General features: G+C 42.3%; 1 protein-coding gene across 1 annotated transcript in view; it reads left to right on the top strand.

The window, feature by feature from the left end:
* The window catches only part of LOC145355275 (histone deacetylase 9-like), a 781248-nt gene that overhangs the window by 664684 nt on the left and 95471 nt on the right, over nt 1-21093 (top strand). Inside the window, exons 20-23 of the mRNA XM_080207173.1 lie at nt 5288-5343; nt 5601-5688; nt 13893-14012; nt 14290-14387. Coding sequence (XP_080063299.1) covers nt 5288-5343; nt 5601-5688; nt 13893-14012; nt 14290-14387 — 362 coding nt within the window. The remainder of the gene's footprint in view (nt 1-5287; nt 5344-5600; nt 5689-13892; nt 14013-14289; nt 14388-21093) is intronic.

Genomic DNA, 21093 nt, shown 5'->3' with positions numbered 1-21093 from the left:
TTCCAATCCAATCAAGTCAGATTAAACCCAATTCAGAGTCCCAACAAGTTGGGACATTCCCGATCCAAGCTGACAAGACAGGGCTCTCACCTCCTGCCTTGGGCTTGATCTACATGATCCAAGCTGACTGGAGTAGGTGTAACTCCTCCTCCAGGGCTTGATCTTATTTGCATCTTAGCCAAACGGCCGAGATGCCACTTTAAAAAATTGCTTCAAATGAAGCTGAAATGTAACCCAATGACTTCAACCAAGTGCAGCATGTCAATACTACACTTGATCTTGGCCAAAAGGGGGAGTGAGGGAAACATATTTTTTTTTTCCAAAAATATACTTTATTCATAAAAATCTCAAGTAATCTATTACAATGTACAGGGCTTCGAGTAGCAAAACAATGCGGAATCAAAACATTTTTGCAGATCTGTCCAAACTACAGTGACTACATTTCAGTACTTAAAAAACTATGTCCATGTCTCAATATTTACATATTTGTACTAATTACCATGATTACATTTCAATACTTAAAAACTATATACACGCCTCAAAAGATTACTGTGTGCCGTTAGTGCTCAGATTGGCACACAGTTACGCAGGTCGAGGGTATTCTGCAGTTCCTGGGCCCTCGGTCTGCCTCCGTTAAAAGGCCTTACAGTGTGGCCTTTCCCCATTGTGCCTTTGCGGCGGCTGCCCCAAGCTTCAGCCCGTCCCTCAGCACGTAGTCCTGGACCTTGGAATGTGCCAGTCTGCAACACTCGGTCGAGGACAGTTCTTTCAGCTGGAAGATCAGCAAGTTTCGGGCGGACCAAAGTGCGTCCTTCACCGAGTTGATGACCTTCCAGCAGCAGTTGATATTTGTCTCGGTGTGCGTTCCCGGAAACAGCCCATCGAGCACAGAGTCCTGCGTCACCGAGCTGCTCGGGACGAACCTCGACAAATACCACTGCATCTCGCTCCAGACCTTCTTTGCAAAGGCACATTCCAGAAGGAGGTGTGCGACCGTCTCGTCAGCCCCGCAGCCGCTTCGAGGGCAGCGTGCGGTGCTGTTGAGACCTCGAGCGTGCATAAAGGATCTGACGGGAAGTGCCCTTCTCACCACCAGCCAAGCCAGATCTTGGTGCTTGTTTGTCAGTTCTGGTGATGAGGCGTTCTGCCAGATGACACTGACAGTCTGCTCAGGGAACCATCCGACAGGATCCGCCGTCTCCTTTTCTCTCAGAGCCCCAAGGACGTTACGCGCTGACCACTGCTTAATCGCCTTGTGGTCAAAGGTGTGTTTGCGGAAAAATTTCTCCACGAAGGACAGGTGCTGCGGTACGGTCCAACTACTCGGAGCGTTCCGCGGCAGTGTGGCCAGACCCATCCTTCGCAACACTCGGGACAGGTAGAACCTCAAAAAGTAGTGGCACTTGCTGTTGGTGTACCGAGGATCTACGCACAGCTTGATGCAGCCGCACACAAAGGTGGCCATCAGGATGAGGGCGGCGTTGGGAATGTCTTTCCCTCCGTTCTCTGGAGATTTGTGCATCGCCTCCCTCCGGACGCGATCCATCTTTGATCTCCAGATAAATTTGAAGATGGCCGGCGTTATTGCTGCAGCGCAGGATTTGGGGATAGGCCACACCTGCGCCACGTACAACAACACGGACAGCAACTCGCACCGGATCACCAGGTTTTTCCCTGTTATGGAGAGCGAGCGTTGCTCCCACAAGCCGAGTTTCTGCCTGGCTTTCGCGATGCGCTCCTCCCAGTTTTTGATGCATGCCCCTGCCGCTCCGAACCATATCCCCAGCACCTTCAGGTACTCTGCCCTGACCGTGAAGGGGACAAAGGATTTGTCGGCCCAGTTCCCAAAGAACATTGCCTCGCTCTTTCCCTGGTTGACTTTGGCTCCCGAGGCCAGCTCGAACTGCTCGCAGACCTGGAGGAGCCTGCGAACAGACGAGGGGTCCGAGCAGAACACAGCCACGTCATCCATGTACAGGGAGGCTTTGACCTGCGTGCCTCCGCTGCCTGGGATTGTCACCCCTTTGATGCCTGGGTCGCTTCTGAGGGCCTGGGCAAAGGGTTCAATGCAACACACAAAAAGGACGGAGGAGAGAGGGCAGCCCTGTCTGACTCCAGACCTGATTTGGAAGCTATCTGTTTCCCACCCGTTGACTGAGACTGCGCTACTGATGTCTGTGTAGAGCAGCCAGATCCAATTGCGTATTCCCTCCCCAAAACCCATTTTGGAGAGCACATCCATCATGTAGTTGTGCGATATTCTGTCAAACGCCTTCTCCTGGTCGAGGCTGATGAGGCACGTATCCACCTGCCTGTCCTGCACGTAGGCAATCGTATCCCTGAGTAGCGCCAGGCTGTCAGAGATCTTCCTGCCGGGTACAGCACAGGTTTGATCAGGATGGATTACTGACCCCAGAGCAGACTTGACCCGGTTGGCGATGACCTTGGCCAGAATTTTGTAATCCACGTTCAATAGTGAAATGGGTCGCCAATTCCGAATTTCTTCCCTCTCCCCCTTCTGCTTGTAGATGAGGGTAATGATGCCTTTCCTCATGGATTCTGACATCCTGCCCTCCAGAAGCATACTCTCGTATACTTCCAGGAGGTCCGGGCCCGTCAAGTCCCACAACGCCGAGTAAAACTCCGCCGGTAAGCCGTCGCTTCCGGGAGTTTTACCCTTCTGCAAGGACTCGACGGCCTTGGTCAGCTCTTCCAGAGATACCGGTCTCTCCAGGCTGTCCCGCTCACCGTCATCTAAGACCTGCGTGATAGACGACAGGAAAGACTGGGAGGCCGTGCTGTCTGTCGGCTTCAGGTCATACAGTCCGGCATAGAAGGATTTGCAGCTCCTCAGAATGTCAGACTGCGATGACCCCACTGAGCCGTCCTCTTCCTTCAGGCTGCTGATCACAGAGGTTTGTCTGTGCACCTTCTGGAAGAAGAAGCGTGAGCACTTTTCGTCCTGCTCCACGGAGCGGACCCTGGACCGGAAAATGACCATGGCGGCCTCCGAGGCAAAGAGCGAGGCTTGCTGGCTCTTCACCTCCTGGAGCTCCTCCCTGACATCGACCCCCATCGACTGCAGTTGGAGCAGTTCCTGCATGCTTTTCTGGAGTCGGGACTAGTGTGTGTATACCACAGAAATGGCTTTACTTTGTATTCTGCAATGAACTTTGTTCCTTTCCAGTTGGACTTCCAAACTATTACAATATGCAAGCACATGTTTCGTTTGTATGCAATACCTGATGTTCACACACCCACACATCATAGATATGGACAGGATGTTTCCACTAGTAGGAAAAACTAGAACCAGAGGGCACAACCTCAGGCTAAAGGGACGATCCTTTAAAACAGAGATGAGGAGGAAATTCCACAGCCAGAGAGTGGTAAATCTGTGGAACTATTTGTCACACAAGGCTGTGGAGGCCAGGTTATTGAGTGTCTTTAAGACAGAGATAGATAGGTTCTTGATTAATAAAGGGTCAGGGGTTATGGGGAAAAGGTAGGAGAATGGGGATGAGAAAAATATCAGCCATGATTGAATGGCAGAGCAGACTCGGTGGGCCGAGTGGCCTAACTCTGCTCCTATGTCTTATAGTCTTATGCTCTTATATACAGATGTGTGCACAAAATGACAGATTTTATGAAAAAAATCGATGAAATATGACAGTGGCCTAATACCATTTAAGCCAGCTGTATGAGATTGACTTGGTAAAAGGAGTTTTTCATTGAGTGTAGCCATAGACTTCTTGTCTGTCTGTCCAATGGGATTCTATTTGAAACATTATTTTGCTTTAATTAATAACACAGAGGCAAAACTTTACAAGCCATGAGAAAATGCAAATCATTGTCTTCATCATCACTTACATCATAGCGCTTTGTTTGAAGGGTTTGACGAACAAGTGCCACAATACGTTAATTGGAATAAAAATCTTCCATATCAACCATTTCCCTCCTTTTTACAGAGAGTGTTTATAATCTGGAAACCTATGTTCACAGACAAATGTATTATGTATTCACACCTAATCCATTCCCTTATTTCAATACATTTATGGCAAATAATTATAGATTTTATTAAATGAATGGACTTCACTAATTGCTCAGGTGATCATCCTTCCAACATAAATCAGACTCGCGAATGTTAACAGGTAGCCCAATACTGGGAGAATCTGAGCTGTATCTAACCCTGAATGTCAATACATATAAGTCCCAGTAGGAGGCATTGTCTTGAACTCTTACACCAAAACTTCTGCCCTTGCTTAGCAGCTTGGATTCTTTGGTGCGACTGAAAGTAAATGGAGTTTTGACTTGAACAGCAGATTCTCCATTCTCATTTCAGTGGGCCAGGCGCAGATGAGATCTGAGATTCCGGCCCTTACTTTCTCTTTCATTATATGTGATTAATCAATGACATCAGCTGCAAATACAAATTAGCCTACCGTTTGTATGCTGATGCCTTCTATTTCTATCTTCTCAAACACTTCTTTTAACCCCATAACCTCATCCATGCCATTAGACACCCTTCTCTGACATCAAGCCTTGGATGAGTCACAGTAAAACAAAAGCAAAATACAATAGCTGTCACAAATTGGACTGGATTGCCTGTCCCTTCATTTTTATTCCATCAACTGCTTCCACTTTTTCATACCACAACCTCTAACAGCACTTTTGGCATATTAACTCTGCCATCTGGAACATCCTCACTATATCCTTCTACTTCTCTGCTTTTCTCTTCTCCTTTAGAAATTACCTCAATGTTCAATGCTCTACAAAAACTTTCAGTTGTCTCTGCTAAACTCTGTCTTCCCCATTTCCGTATTTCCTTCCTTGTTCTTTGCACGATAAAAAGCTTAAATGGTAGATTGTTCCAAAAATAGTGACCAGATTTGTTCAGTGTTCTTATTACAACAAAATCTTAAACCTGAACATAACAAAACATATCACACACAATGCATCAAAATTAATCTTTCCCCATAATGACAGTGTTCCTTTTTTCTCCTTTGGGTGGTTCTGGTTCCTTTCAATCACATATAAAGTAATTGTTGTGTGGGAATGGGAGACGTGGGGGGGGTGGTGTTAATTTTCTCCTCTAACTGGTGTGGGGATGGCGGTGTGCTAATTCTCTGGATGGCTGAGAACTTTGTAAATGCAGAATAGAAAAATGTTCTGTTTATTCCATCACGGTCAGCTCTCGATTTACATGCACTGGAACAAAAATAAATAAATGCTTCAAAGCCCACGGAAATCTGTCATTAGATTAAACCAGTATTTATTTTCTGTTTTATAGAATGGATTTGCTGTTGTCAGGCCCCCTGGCCATCATGCCGAAGAGTCCACTGCCATGTAAGTACCAGAGGCATTGCCTGTTTTAACAGCGCTGGGGTTACTGCCAGTCACCTGCATAGCTCTGGCCTCTACAGCACTCTAATTATTAACAGATGGCTGTAAAACGCAAAAGGAAAAGCTTTCTAGGTACTCCCAGAAGCAGATTTATGGCCATAGAGATCATATAGCATTTTAAAAAATGCCCCAGATCATTATTTATAACCATTTTCCTGACAGATTTGCCTTTTTATTTCTCTCTTTTCTCTATTCCACAGGGGGTTCTGTTTCTTTAATTCTGTGGCAATTACTGCCAAGTACTTGAAGCACAAGCTAAATATAGGCAAGATATTAATCGTGGACTGGGTATGTATATATAATATTCAAGGGACAATATATGGGGATATTTTATGAATGATGTGTTTTAGAAATTGCCCTTTACCAGGCATAAATGACTGTCAGCTTAATTTTTTAAACAACAGGCAGGTTTCAGATTTGCTCAATTTCTTAATCCCCAATTATTCAGTTGTTTGAGAGCTGTTAATGTTATTTTGCTCAGTATAATTAAGGAAATAACATATAGTGCTGCAGCACATTATGCAAGGATATTGGGCTGCACATGACCAGTGTCATATATATCATCCTTACGCACAGTTTATAGAAGTTTATTTATTATTGTCACAAGTAGGCTTACATTTCCACTGCAATGTAGTTACTGTGAAAATCCCCTAGTCGCCACACCTCAGCGCTCATTCGGGTACACAGAGGGAGAATTTAGCATGGCCAATACACCTAACCAGCGTGTCTTTGGGACTGTGGGAAGAAACCAGAGCGCCCAGAGGAAACCCGTGCAGACTCCATACTGACCGTCACCCAAGCTGGGAATTGAACCTGGGTCCCTGGTGCTGTGAGGCAGCAGTGCTAACCACTGTGCACTGAACTCCTGAGCTGAGATGCATCGCCTTAGAAGAATGTAATGTTGACCAGCTAGTTCCCCACAGGTATAAATCAATGACAGAGTCAACCCTAACATGCGGTTGTGGTACCATACTGCCACATTTCAGAATTATATCAGTGAAGGCTTATAATTTGATAGGAGCTGTAACTCTGACCCAAATGCAGCAGAAGATAAGTTGCAAAAATAAGACAATTTATAAAAGGACAACATTTTACTGCATAGTAACAGCTGTTATTGTGATACTTATTTCAAGTTATGTAATCAGAAAAGAGGAAAGCTTTCCATCCTTGGCTAGCATACTTTGTTGAACTAATAATGCATGACTGATTTGTCAAAAATATGCAACAATTGATAATGACAATAATTTCACCAAAACAGTATGTTCAAGATTTTGCCTGCTAAGTCTTTATTTGAGTGTATAAAGACTACCAATATCACCACAAAACCAAAGACATCTTGGAAGGATTTCAGGTTTACCTTCTTAACATAGAAACATAGAAAATAGGAGCAGGAGGAGGCCATGCGGTCCTTCGAGCCTACTCCACCATTCATTATGATCAATGAATTTAGTAGCCTGATCCTGCCTTCTACGGAGTGTTCTATCTAACCGCTTCTTGACTTATCGCGAACAACTTTGGGAAGCCCTTAGTTTTCCAATGGACTAATATTACTTAGGATTATTATTAAGATTCTAACCTGAAACAAAAAACAGCTTTGAAAGTGGTTTAACCTAAATCAGCCTGAAAGCTGGTCAATAAATCTGTCGCATGCATAAAGTTAAATGATAATAAAGCTTCATTGTAGGAAAAGAGCTCATTGTGAATATACACAGATCCTGAAAGCTATGCACTTTATCCGAGTCCCCTGCATTTTTCCACTTTTAAGTTTTTCCTTTTTCAAATTATTTTTCACTTCCTTTATAAATGCTATTATGAATTTTTCCTTCACCACTGTCTCTGATAAAGTTTCAATGTGGTAACAATAAGTATAAATGATGTTCTTTGCCTTCATTCCATGACTTGCATTCATTATTTACATGTTGAACAGTTAGAGAGGCTTAGAGGAATCTGGAATAATGTGTGGAATACTGCCTTCTATCTAATAATTCACTGGCAAGTACAAAAGATTTTCCTGATTATACTATCAAACATTTCATAATGTTGAAATTGTCTATCCAGTTTCCTCTGGTTCTTCTCTGCTCTATTGAAAAGAGGCCCATATCCATAACTAAAGCCCCATATCCCTGGGATGAACTTCGTAAATCCTTTCTGACCCATCTGTTTTATCATTTGTTAAGAATTGTGAGACCATAACTCCTGTGAAAATGTAGTGACTTAAGCTCCACTTTCTGCTTTCTTTCTTGTAGACCTCTTGACTAGAGCTCATGCTGTTACATCACTGTGCACTTCAATGTTCCTCAAAAGAAGCAAACATTGGAGGTGTAAAAGACCTGCACAGCATCATAAAATAATCTCATTGTGGATCAACTCCACATATTACACTACACCTGATTTTCTTAAAAAAGCAGTGTAAAATGGGCTGTCAAGTTGCTATAGATCTATTTTATGCTATTGATATTGATCAGTTTCATCCGCATTGTACATTCAATACAGATATTAATAGATGAATACATGCACAGAATACATTATTAATAGATGTGCAATTAACATAAAATCAAAGAATCCCTCCAGTGCCGAAAGAGGCCATTCAGCCCTCAAGTCTGCACCGACTCTTTGAAAAAGCATCCTTCCCTGTCCCCATAACCCTGCGCATTAACCATGACTAATCTACCTAATTACATATCTTTGGACACTCAGGGAAAATTTAGCATGGCCAATTCACCTAACCTGCAGATCTTTAGATTGTGGAAGGAAACCGGGGCACTTGGAGGAAACCCATGCAAATACAGGGAGAACGTGCAAACTCCACGCAGACAATCACTCACGACTGGAATCGAACCCAGATCCTTGGTGCTGCGAGGCAGCAATACTAACCACAGTGCCACCATTTCTATTTTGATTTATTTTTGTGTATTTCAAATGGAATTTTGTTCCTTTGTTTGCATCGAGGATCAGTACCATGCATTTCCAGGCACCACTCAGCAGAGCAGAATCCCACCAGATGTTCTATCTATCCCAACATTGGGAACAGATTTCCTTAGCTATAAATAATAGCTTAGATTTTCCAATTAGTCGGCACCTGACACTTGCTCACCATGGAGATACCCTTCTGCACCCATCTGTTCTAGTATGTGATTGAAAATGGGGGTCCCTGGTCTCTACCACAATATTGGGCGCAACGTGCCATGACAGGCCTGATGCAGTAGGGCGCACTTGGCAACAAGTTACCTGCTGCTTTCGGAGCTTGTGCACGATCATCCCCTGAACAACCCCAGAATCCAGCCTTCAAACTGAACAGACAGCAGGGTCCTGGGTTTGATTCCCGGCTCAGGTCACTGTCTGTGTGGAGTTTGCACATTCTCCTCATGTCTGCATGCGTTTCCTCCGGGTGCTCCAGTTTCTTCCCACGTGTACGGGTTAGGTTGATTGGCCATGCTAAAATTGCCCCTTAGTGTCCTAAGATGCTTAGGTTAGAGGGATTAGCAGGTAAAATATGTAAGGATATGGGAGTAGGGCCTGGGTGGGATTGTGGTTGGTGCAGACTCGATGGGCTGAAGGGCCTCTTTCTGCACTGTAAGGTTCTATGATTCTATGATATAGACAGAACTGCCCTCTAGAAACTGAAAAGTGTAAGGACATGCCTATCCAAGCTAATTTCTGATTATGTTTGTCTCAAATCCACTGGAAAGACTGACAAGGCAGGACCAGAAAACTTAGGTGCATTGGCCCGAACTTTCCTTTCAGGGTCAGACAAAAAACTACACACTTGCCTTCCTCCGATATTTTTGAACAATCTTCCAATAGAGGATCCTGCAGAATTTCATCAGTGCAGGAAACCTCCTTGGGAAAAGTTGGAAAAACTCCATTGTGCAGAAGCCTCTATTTTTACAGCACTAGCCTCTGTACTCTGATAAGTAAAAAGTTTAAGTTTCCCAGAACTTCTCAAAAGGCTATGGAGAAAAGGTAAGTCAGTTAGTAGGTAGGGTGAGTGAAGAGGTATTTTTGTTGAGGTAAGTAGGTAAGTGATAGGGTGGCTATGGGGCTAGGATGGATACAATTAGTGGGTAAGGGATTAGGGTGAGTAAGGGGATACAGTAGGTAGGTAAGAGGGTCAGATGGGCATGGGGTAGAGGAGTGAGGGGATGGGGGATAAGGGATAAGCTGGGTGAGGTAAATGTGTAAGGTGGTAGGTAGGTAGGGTAGTGAGATTGGATCAGGTCATGTTGGGTCAGGAGGGAGTCAAGTGGTTACAAGGTGTTCGGGGATGGGATTGGAGGGTTGGGGGATAGTCAGGTAGGTTGTGGCTCAACAGATCGAGAGGGAGTCAGGGGAATCAGGGGTCAGTGGAGGTGGGGAGAGGTTGAGTGGGGTGTCAGATGTCAGGTTACTTGATCAAGTTGGGCGGGAAGCTTGTGGGTGGGGGTGTCTAGGGGTTTATGGGAGGAGTCAAGGAAGGAATCAAATGGTAGGGGTTAGTCAAGTCAAGTAAGGGAAAGTCAGGGGAGTAGGGAACAAGAGAGTCAGACGGTGTGGTGGTGGTCTGTTAGGGGGCTGTGGGGGGGCACAGTTATCTGGGGGGAGAAGGGTTACTATGTGGGATTTGATGGGTCAGTTCTAAAGTTACCCAAGTGTTAGACTAAATGTTAATCTGGTTTACATTTGCTGGTATCTTCCAGGTAAATAATTATCCAAAGTCTCAGGCTCTAACTCAGAGTTGGAGACTTTTACAGAAGGTTTCGGGAAATATTTTAATTGCCTATTGGCAGTTCAAAATTCCCACTCATTAAGCAGAGTCTCCCAACTCCCCACCAGTGGGTTCAATGGTGGATGTGGGAGGAGAATATGGCAGGAAGCCCATAAATTTATGCTATTGTGAATTTACAGCAGGATATTCCACTTGTACTTGCCATGGTGGATCAAAAACCCACCAGAGGCCAACATGAACCAGATTTACATCCCGTTTAATGGAATGCAGGTGAAGACCTGAATCCCCACGCCAGATTCTCTGCAATGCCAATGGGAAAACGCATTGCGTAAAACACGTTTGGAACAACGTGGTGTGCAGGTATCGAAACTAACCTGAACAATGTCAGAGGTTACCTCTGGAATTTGGGTTGGAGGTCGCCTTCAAGCTAGACCCTGGAACACTATAGCAGTGGGCTGAGGGAGCATATGCAGGTGGACCTTCCTGATTCAATTTCTTGGAGGGGGTCCAACTTTCAGCCTCAATGTTCCCAGAGATCCATTTTCATTTTCAGGTGATCCACCTTTTTTCATCAGAGTGGGTCAGTGATGTTGGGTGCCTTTTCAATCTAGCATCTGGACACAACAGCAGACTACAGACTAATCAGGCCTGCCCCGCCACATAATATGGCACAAAACACCTGGGTGCTTAATTAATGAAGTCAGGGTTGGAAGATTCCTGCCAGCCTCCACATGAGAAACATTCCACATTTCCACCCCTGCCACAGGACTTGGTCTCAAAATGGGAAAATTCCACCCATGGTCTTGGGATTTCTGAGAGGTTCACTATCTGGAGATTGGAGATCTGGGCCAAAGGGTTTAATTTCACTGCATCTGGCACCTAGAAAAAAACTTTCCCAAACATGTCTTAGGCCATTCACAGAATATTTCCATACTTTATTTCCACCTCCCTTCTTTCAGCAGAAGTTTCTGTTCAGTTACAATTCGTGTCAAATTGTGAAAGGTTCTTGCTGCATTTATCCACGAGGAACTGAGATCACACTGCCTAAAATGTTTTCTTATAAGATACCCACCTGATAGAATGAGTGTTCACCTTATCACTGTGCTGTGGATTTTATCCCTGATTTGAGAGGTAAAAGGGCCTAACCACCCCAAATATTGTGACATATATTATACCGCATGTAACAGTTAGCATTGCCATTCCTTTACTTTAATAAGATATCCATTTTATTCAAAGTAGCAAATAGCGCTGCAGTGACAAAATTCAGTGATAATCATCTACGTACTTAAAGAAACTCTAGCGTACACTGGTAATAGCTGCTCCCAAAACAATTACAGATAGTAGGAAGTGAGTAAGAAGGTTGTAATTTACTTGAAGGTTTCAAATAACATCATAAACCACAAGAACTATGTCCAAGTAGTTTATGGACGTCATATAAACCCTGAAATTAAATTGCAGGCTTTTACTTACTCACTGGCAGCATTTTGATTAATACAGACTTCAATTAAAAACATGAAAATTCTATCGATTACAGAAAATCACACTGTTTGAAATATATTGTCACAACTTCAGATTTCATGATTCACCTTCTGATACAATATGGTTAAATCTAGGAATGATTAAAACCAATAATGGAATCTTTGGGCTTAGAAGTTTTTAAACCCCAGAATTAAATCCAAAAAAATTGTAGAATTCATTTAAATCATTGAATTGCTTGTAAATAGTTCTATTATGTCCATTCTTTTAAGAATTGAAGAATTTTAAGAATTGAAAATATTTATTCAAATACATGGAGAATTTATTAAGTTTTGATCTTGATTGTGTGCTGGCCAGGCTCATATGAACATTCAGTGCACTTTGTGTCAATGAGTGATGCCATTCATAGAAACCTGTCTGCAGTTCCACTGGCTTAATTCCACTTGCCTATCGTTCTCACCCTCAAAGATCTCCAATTGATTCCAATCACCCAGTCTACTGAATACAAAATCTTTTCCTTGTTAACAAGTCCCTTCACGACTCCTCATTGCCTATCACCATAACCTCTTCCATCTTTTCACTCTATGCTCATAATCTTCTGACTCTGTCCTCTTTCCTCCTTGTATGTATTGCCATTCCCTTTTCAGTTCCAGCCAACCAGATCATACTTTTGTAATTCCCTTCCTTAGCCACATCACTGCTTCTTTCCCCATCTTTCAGAACTTCCCTCCCAGTATTCATATAATCTAATTCTTTGATTTCTAGTTGGCGCTCCCTTTCGACGATGTGAATTACAAGTGGCTGTTGTATTATGTTATTACAAATTGTTGCTATTGCTGACATTTACAATGTTGGATTCTGGCAATTTGTCAAAAAATAGTCTGTAGCTAATTTCTGGCAACTCTGTGAAAAATGTAATTATGTTATAGTCAAAAGGCAAAATTCCATGACCGGAGCATACATCAATAACAATATACTAGATCTGCATGAATTACTTGGAATGTACACAATTATATATATAATGCAAATAAAAATATACAGGCTGTTTGGATTAGTGAGCAGATTCTGGGTAGATTTGATAAACTCTTATTAACTTTAAGGAATAATGTACATCTCCATCAAATATTTAAGCTCTGATTTAATAACAACACATATGACCTTTTTCTGCCATTATTGCACTTACATTAGGTTCAAAGGTACTAAATATTGATAAATGAATAAACTATATTTGACTGTCCTGACAGTTCACAAGGTGATGTGATAAGCTAGCCAGTGAAAAGAATGCAGAGGAAATCAAGCTTGGCATCGAATAATAATCAATCCCACCTGTAACAGGCTCAAATTTTTCTGCAAGTGATAAATCATATCATCACTATTCTGAGCCTTAATCCCTGAAAAGGGCGGTGGGGGGAAGTTTCATACCAAAATTTATGGCCAGTTACAAGATAAAGGATACCATCCTCAAGGCCTTTCAAGAGACCTAAATATGTTTGCAAATGTTTAGGGCCATTGGAATAATCTGATCGGTTGAAATCTTTCAAAGTTGCGTGGATTTTATTAGGAGAACATGCTTTTTCAACAGGCTAGAGTAATTATGCAGGGAAAGGAAAATTGCGAGCAATCTATCATCAGGAGTATGTGTAATGTGATTATGAGGAACTAGCCTAAATCTTTCAACAGCTGAGAAATCTGTAAATGGAATGAAACTTCTATTAAACTTGCATTTTGCATCACTTCCTGTGTAAGTATTGTCACTTCCTTGCAGATTTGGCAGTGGTCTCTTTGAAGATTCCAGTAAAACTGTATTTGTGGCAATAAATCTCACTGAGCATTACTTTTGAAAATTAAACTTCCTGTTGATTGGAAATTCACATAATTGTTGTGCCCCACTGATTATCCTAAAAAGTACAGATTCTGTAATGTAACACTTGGCTTTCTTTAGAAGCGAATTCAAGCAGCTAATTGACCCTGAGGGATTATGAACTGTTGGCAGTTAATAAGTCATAAAATTCTTGCATAAAGTAGGATACTAGATTCTATCACCGAGACAAATAGTACAAAGACCCAGGGTATAAATATCTAAATGTAGAAAAGAGCTGGAATTTCTCAGTGACTGCTCTTCTGGAGTCTCCAGGGCATGTTTGCTATGGTTTCCTGACTAGAGAAACAAGCTTAAAAAATGAGCACATTAAGGAGTAATTTGTTTGAAGGTTCAGGAAGTTTGTGAGGGGGAGGAGGGGGAAGGCAAAAGTGACCTTTAAGCAAGAGCTGGACATTATTACATTTGTCATTTGTTTCCTTTCACCTTTAGGATGTTCACCATGGTAACGGTACACAGCAAGCCTTTTATAATGACCCCAACGTGCTTTATATTTCCCTCCACCGTTATGATGAAGGAAACTTTTTCCCTGGTAGTGGAGCCCCAGACGAGGTAGGTTGCATTTCTCATCGGCTTCTTTTATCGTTCTGGTCTAATTGCATTGCATGATTATTCCTAATTAGCTCATTCTTCGCTGTTGCACTTTAAATTGCTGCGGATTGCAAAATTGTCCACTGGGACTGAGTCCCAGTACAGACCAAGTGCATGGCCCCAACCAGTGCTTGTCAAGCATCGTCTGGTTGATTTTGGTATGCTCTTTGATGTTGTTTTCAAAGCTATGTTATCCAAAAATATATATTTTTCTTTCTTGGTGCCGTCCTATTTTCAGGTTGGAAGCGGCCCTGGTGAAGGCTTCAATGTGAATATCGCCTGGACAGGTGGTCTCGATCCCCCTATGGGAGATGTGGAATACCTTACAGCTTTCAGGTGTGTTCCCACCTGTAGTAATATTTGGTTAAGTTCAAAGCAAATGTATTCTTTTAAATAGCTTCACACAGACGTCATTGGAAAAGTGTGTAAAATTTTAACTCAAAATAAATGTGTACACATTGGATGGCTGGGGCAGAGGGCAGGATGGGGAAAGGGGAGGTTTTAACTTTCCACCCAGTAAGAATGGGGAGGTCTGGTCACATATGGGGGTTTACCCATATTCTCTGGATTTTTAGCTCCACAGCAAACCTGTGCCATTACTAGTAGGTTCCCCGCCTGGAAATCAACCTGATTGATAGGCCAAACTTGGCTGCCAGCTTGATGGGAGCATTGGGACGAGGTTGAAGGACCAGGTAGATTTGAGCCCTCACCCAGAGTATGAGGTGGGCTCCAGTTCCTACATGGGGCAGGGGGAGCAGAGTGAGGGAGGCATTACAGAGGTGGGGGGAAGCAGCAAGAGGTCAATCACTTTGGTGGTTGGAGGATGGAAGCCTTCGAAGTTGGGGTGGTAGGATTGGAGGCCTCAGCAGATATGAGGTCAAGGAAAGATTGCATAACTTTGGAATAGGGTGTCTAACTGTAGTAGGGGTGGCAATTCAAGGTGCATTGAATCCAACAGGTAAATGGAATGAGACTTATCTCTTTGGTCTAACAATTCTCACCTTTCTGTAGCTATTAGTTTTCAGAAGGTTTGGGAGACAGGGATGCGCGGAGTTAGGTTTGAAATAGTGGATAAATATGATAATATGAGACATGCAGCCTCATTATAAACTTCAAATTGCCAACCCTCCTCCTGGAAGTGAATGGTTGTCTTCTGCTGCCACTTCCCCCCAGCTTGTTAAAACTGCAAGTGGGTGGATTCGAAGTAGATCGGAGGTGAGATTCAGTTATTGAACATTTTAATCTCCCATGTGATACAAATCCACCAGGTCTTTAGGGGCTAAAATTTCATTCTGGATTTCAATATTGTGGCTGTTCCCTACACCATCTCCAGCACTTGACTATCTTCCTTGTTTGTCAATATCCAGAACTTGATTTAATGCTCAAAATAAAAGCAAAATTGGTCTGATGAAGGGTTATCTAGACTTGAAACATTGGCTCTATTCCCTCCCCACAGATGCTGTCAGACCTGTTGAGACTTTCCAGCATTTTCTGTTTTTGTTTCAGTACTCAAAATGACATGTAACCAGAGCATCGTATAGTTTGATTGCTACTCTGTCTCACTCGTGTTCTTCTAATTTGTTGTGTAATTCAATATCCTATTGCCTCTGTTGATTGCGACATTGTTGTTTGAATATGACGAGTGTCTAGTCCAGTTCTCCATTAATTTTATCCATGGCTACTTCAATACATTCAGATAGTGTTTATATTGCTTGCTATATCTTTCAATATTCAACACTTTACACTCATTTATACGAAATTTCATCTGCCTTGATGTGCTACTCCTATCTTTTGTTCAGCTCATTCGGCATTTTCGGATCTTCCCTGTCAATTCAGTTTGGTAGCATTTGTAAATTTAATTAATTTGCATTGGGTTTCAGAATACAACTCATTGATGTAAATTAGAAACAGAGTTGGTTCTACTAATGAGCCCTTGGGCATCCCATTCAATACTTACCCGCCTCCCCCAGCCTCACTCCAACTTCCCACCCTGTTACTCTCTCTAGAGCCTTTACCTGTTGTTTCCTAAATGTCAGACAACTTTTTATTCAAACATACGTTTTCCTCTGAATCTCCAGAGTTTTGAGCTTAATTGGCAACGAGTCATGTGGAACTTCATCAAGTGTGCTTTGGAAAATTGAATATATAATATTGTAGGGTTTACCACAGTTGACTTGGGTTGTTGCTTCATTGAAGAAATCAAAGAGGTCAGTCAGGCAGAATCCTCCCAGACAAGATGCATTGTTGAATGTTGTTTGTTTGGGATACAACCAAATGAAAACTAAATTGACTGTGTGGTGTCACACACAATGTGCATAATGTGTACAGGACTCACTGTGAAATTGTGCTGGTTCATAGTACAACACTCAGCTGAACACAATATAAGCTTTTCAAGGGATTTTCCGCTAACATTCACATTTAAGCAGGTTCAGCGATGGGAGTGGAAAATATCATGAGAAGGCCAAAGTCGCATTTCACAGGAAGCGATAGTCTCCTCCCTCCATCAGTGATGGGTCACGTTTCCTGACATTCAATGTTGGAAGCCTCATTATAAGAAATTAACATATAATTATCAAGTCCATATCCCGAATATACCCCCAAGTCCAAAAGATCTATCCAAAGCTTGTGATGGCAGAATGGCGTGAAACATGTTTAATTTCAGAAGGTATGCATCTGGCGAGCAATGCTCCAGGAAAGCTCAGAGGTGAGCCCGGAGCTCAGGGGAGAATGGATAATGCCTGGAAAGTGCCAGCTTGGTATGAGGGGAGTGCTGTGGGGCAGCCAAGGAGGGGGTGTCAGGGTGTGGGTGGGTGCAATTAGGTGAAGATTGTTTCCTGGTTTGCAGCTGTGTACTGGGGTGACCTTTAAAATTGACAGCTGGATTATCAAGTGTCTGGTTTGATGGAAAGGCCAGCAATAGTCATAGAACCCAAGGAACTCCATGTTTGTTTTCCTCAGTACTCTTCTGTAGGGTGCAATTTTGTCTGCAGATACAATTTTGCCTTTTAAAAAGATTTAGACAGTTACATGGGTATGATGGGTATAGAGGGATATGGGCCAAATATGGGCAAGTGGGATTAGTTTAGGGATTTTAGAAAAGGGCAACATGGACAAGTTGGGCCCAAGGGTCTGTTTCCATGCTGTAAACCTCTATGACTCCATGACTATATGGCAGAGAAAATTGCCATTGGCAGCTTTAGTGCTGCATTTCCTGACCGACATCGGCCTTTGCCGATATTGGAGGAAATCCCAGCCTTTGTCAAACATCATATTGTTGCTAAGCACCAATCTTCCATCGTCATAACGCAAAACTATGTGTAGATGGAACAAATTAAAGGTTTGAATGCTGGTTAATAAGGATAATGGCCAGAATTTTCTGAACTCGCCTGCGGCTAGGATTTTCTGGTCCCACTGCAGTGAAGAATGTTTTACTGATCACCAAGTTCTCTGTTTCCACTGGCAGCGGTGGCAGAGGATACGGCATCAGAGAATCCTGGTCAATGACCAATACAAATCACTGAGAACACAGCACAGTGATATTCTATTTGAAAATATACCCGGCCTGTTGTGTTCTATTTAACAAAGAAACTCTTCTTGAGAGAATATGTTGCATGCAGTTTTAGGTTGAATGATTGAGTGTGATGCTATTTAAACCATTTGAGTGTGTCATAGCCTGATCACATTCTTCTAGTCAATTTTTTTTCTCTGTTTTATCACCATTGAACTTATCATTATGTAGGAACTGTTAGGAAGTTAGAAAATACACCACGAGATACATAAGATAAAGTAAGAAAGCCTTCTTATGGGAATTAGTCACTGGTGGTCTGATTACTCTGATACACATCCAAGCACTTGAACGACTAGTGTACTTTGATGAACTGTTATGATTAAATATTAAACAGGCAATAAATTTCAGAATGATGTGTTTTCACATGCATGCAAGGATCACCTTTTGTTTATGCCTCCATTTTCGAACCTTGCTGTGAGGGAATAATCTAAGCAACAACATTTGTGATTGAATGTTATGCATATATGTTACTTTCACAGCAGAGAGGTGGATTGTCACCAATTTGTTTTCAAGTAACTTCAGCAAAGATGGATGAAGTTTTTTTTTCTATGCACATGAGCAGTTCAGTCATCCTGATAATTTAAGTGGTAAATATGTTAAGGTCAAAAACTGAAACATCATAGCAGATGACCCATATAACTTTGATTGTAACCACTATGTGGAGGGAATATTCCTTCACGATAATGTCATCTTGTTTACTCTGGCTGTAAAGTGAAGCTGTAACAGTGATTTTCTTTTCAGTATAGGGTAATAATGATAAAAGCAAAGTCATTGGTGAGCAATGCAAAACCATTGACCTGGGCAGGACTGGAAGATCTTGCTGATGACCAATGGCTTGCCCCATCCGCCACAAGAATTAACTGCTAGGGGAAAGAGTGAAAAATCCTAGCCATAATGCTAAAAATCCTGAACGTGCAAATACAATGTGGGGAATTCTCTGGCCTCCCCATGGCATGTTTCTCGTGGTGAGAGAAGGCAAGTTATTCACCAGTGGAGGATGTTCTGATCCTGCCACTGTCAATAGGATTTCCCAGTGTTCCAGCAAACCAATTTCATGATGAATCTCATTTTCTTTCTGAAATCTATCCAAGGTCCACTTCAATCAATGTAGCATATCTTTTCCAGCAATGTGACCCACAACTCTGGGATGCAAATTAAGTATGCTTTATAATATCCATACAATCCATTCTGTTAACAGATAACAATCCAGGTAGTGAAGGTGAAAATTGACACTAAAAGATTTCAATGTGCATGTTGACAGCGTTGAATAGCTCTTTGGGAACCAAAGTTACATTTTGCATTTAACGCTACAGGACAATGCTTTCACATTCAGCCAGCTTATGCTGCCAATAACTTCAGGCTGCTTTTATTAAAGTTTGACATCTAAGTGGGTGTTATGTTAAGGTAGAATAAATTTTCAGGAGAAAGGGTTTGTATACTTGCTCCCATTCCAACTGAATGAATGGCTGGAACGTGCAGAGGAAATTTTGTCCTCAGAGCCTACAAGGTGTTATGCATTCAAACTGTCATTGTTTTCAATGCAAAAGTGGTTTAGGTAATTTCAATTATCTTGAATTTACCAAATGGCACATCAGATCCTGATTCCTTTTTTAAGCAAATTGATTCTGTAAATCTTTTGAATTTTGAGTAGTTCATTATTTGAATTGAACATAGTAGGCTTGATTTCACCTCAGGATATAAATGAGGCATATGAGGATCAGTTCTTGGAATCATAGAATCTACTGCGCAGACGGAGGCCATTTGGCCCATACGTCTGTACCGACAACAATACTGCCTAGGCCCTATCCCTGTAAGCCCACAAATTTACCCCGCTAATCCCTCTAACCTACACATCCCCAGACACTAAGTGGCAATTTAGCATGGCCAATGCACCTAACCGGCACATCTTTGGACTATGGGACCACCCGGAGGAAATCCATGCAGACATGGGGAGAACATGCAAACTCCACACAGACAGTGGCACAAGATGGGAATCAAACCCATATCTCTGAAGGTATGAGGCAGCTGTACTAACCATTATGCCACCATGCCATCCAGTTGTGAATTGGGACACCTAGGACGGCACTGGCATAATGCCTCTGTTCTTTAAAATCTTGGGCCTGACTACCAGTTTTTGAAACTGACTCCCAACCATACCTGGCAAGAATGAAAGGAATTCCACAGGAATGAGTGCAACCACAAACACCAGAAAGCTGCTGGAGGAAATCAAAAGAAAGAGATCCCGCCACAAAGACAAATGCTGAGGTGCAGTGAAGAGGTGGGCAACAGGATCAAAGTAGGGAATCTAGGTGACAGAGGAGGTACTGGGTTTCCTTTGAATCTACAAGGAAACTTACTAAAAACAAATTAATTGGAATAAACAGGCGCATGATTTTATGTTATTCATTCACTGGATGTGGGTGTCTTTGACATGGCCAGAATTTATTGCCTATCCCTAATTGTTCTTGAATTGAATGTCTTGCTAGGCCTTTTCAAGGGCCTGAAGTTATATGAAGGCCAGACTGAGTACAGTATTATGGAATCCCTACAGTACAGAAGCCGGCCATTCGGCCCATCAAGACTGCACTGATTCTCCATAAGATATTTTACCCAACCACCGCAATGTGTGGCATTATTGCTAACCACTGTGCCGCTGTGCCACCCTGAAGGCAGACATTTGTAAGCCATATGTAGTTTTATGACAATTGATGGTAGTTTCATGGTCACATTACTGACACTAACTTGCAATTCCAGATTTATTAATTATATTTGAATGTTAGCAATTTCCATGATGGGGTTTGAACCCATGTCCCCAGATTATTTGTTTGCGCCTTGCCATTACGAATCCAGTGATATTATCATTATGCCACTGTATCCCCTTTAAGCCAATAAAGTGGGAAGTGAAATATTTTCATGTGTAGAACAAGGAGAGGTAATACAAAATAAGGGTACAAATCTAAAGAAGTTGCAGGAGGTTGCAAGAAGTTGCAGAGTGATCGGTGGGTATAGATGCACATATAATTGAAGTTGGCAGGGCTGCTTGAGAAAGTCATTACAAAAGCGTACATGATTCTATGTATATAAATTGAGGCATACAGTGCAAGCAAGGAAATTATGATGTACCTATAAAACATTGGCTCGACCTCAACTGGAATATTTTGTCCAATTCAATGCACAACACTTGAGGAAGAGTATGCATGCTTTAGAGAGAGAAAGATCGATAAAAACAGTTCCAGGGATAAGGGACTTTGGTTACATGGATAGATGGGAGAACTTGGGGCTGTTCTGTTTAGAGAAGCGAATGTTATAACCCTTCAGATTTCATTCCTGTTGGACAAGCAGTGTTAAATTCAGGCCTTAAAAATTATACAGCTGCACGTTGTACAATTAATCAGGAATTCTATGTTGAGAATAAATATGAAATGCAAAATATGAACAATTTGGTCCTTCATGATTGCACTGTGTGAATAGACC

This window comes from Carcharhinus amblyrhynchos, chromosome 2, assembly GCF_965287045.1.
Source record: "Carcharhinus amblyrhynchos chromosome 2, sCarAmb.v2.hapA, whole genome shotgun sequence".
NCBI lineage: Eukaryota > Metazoa > Chordata > Chondrichthyes > Carcharhiniformes > Carcharhinidae > Carcharhinus > Carcharhinus amblyrhynchos.
Note: the sequence above shows the minus strand (reverse complement) of the source record. Positions and strands in the feature narration are given on the sequence as shown.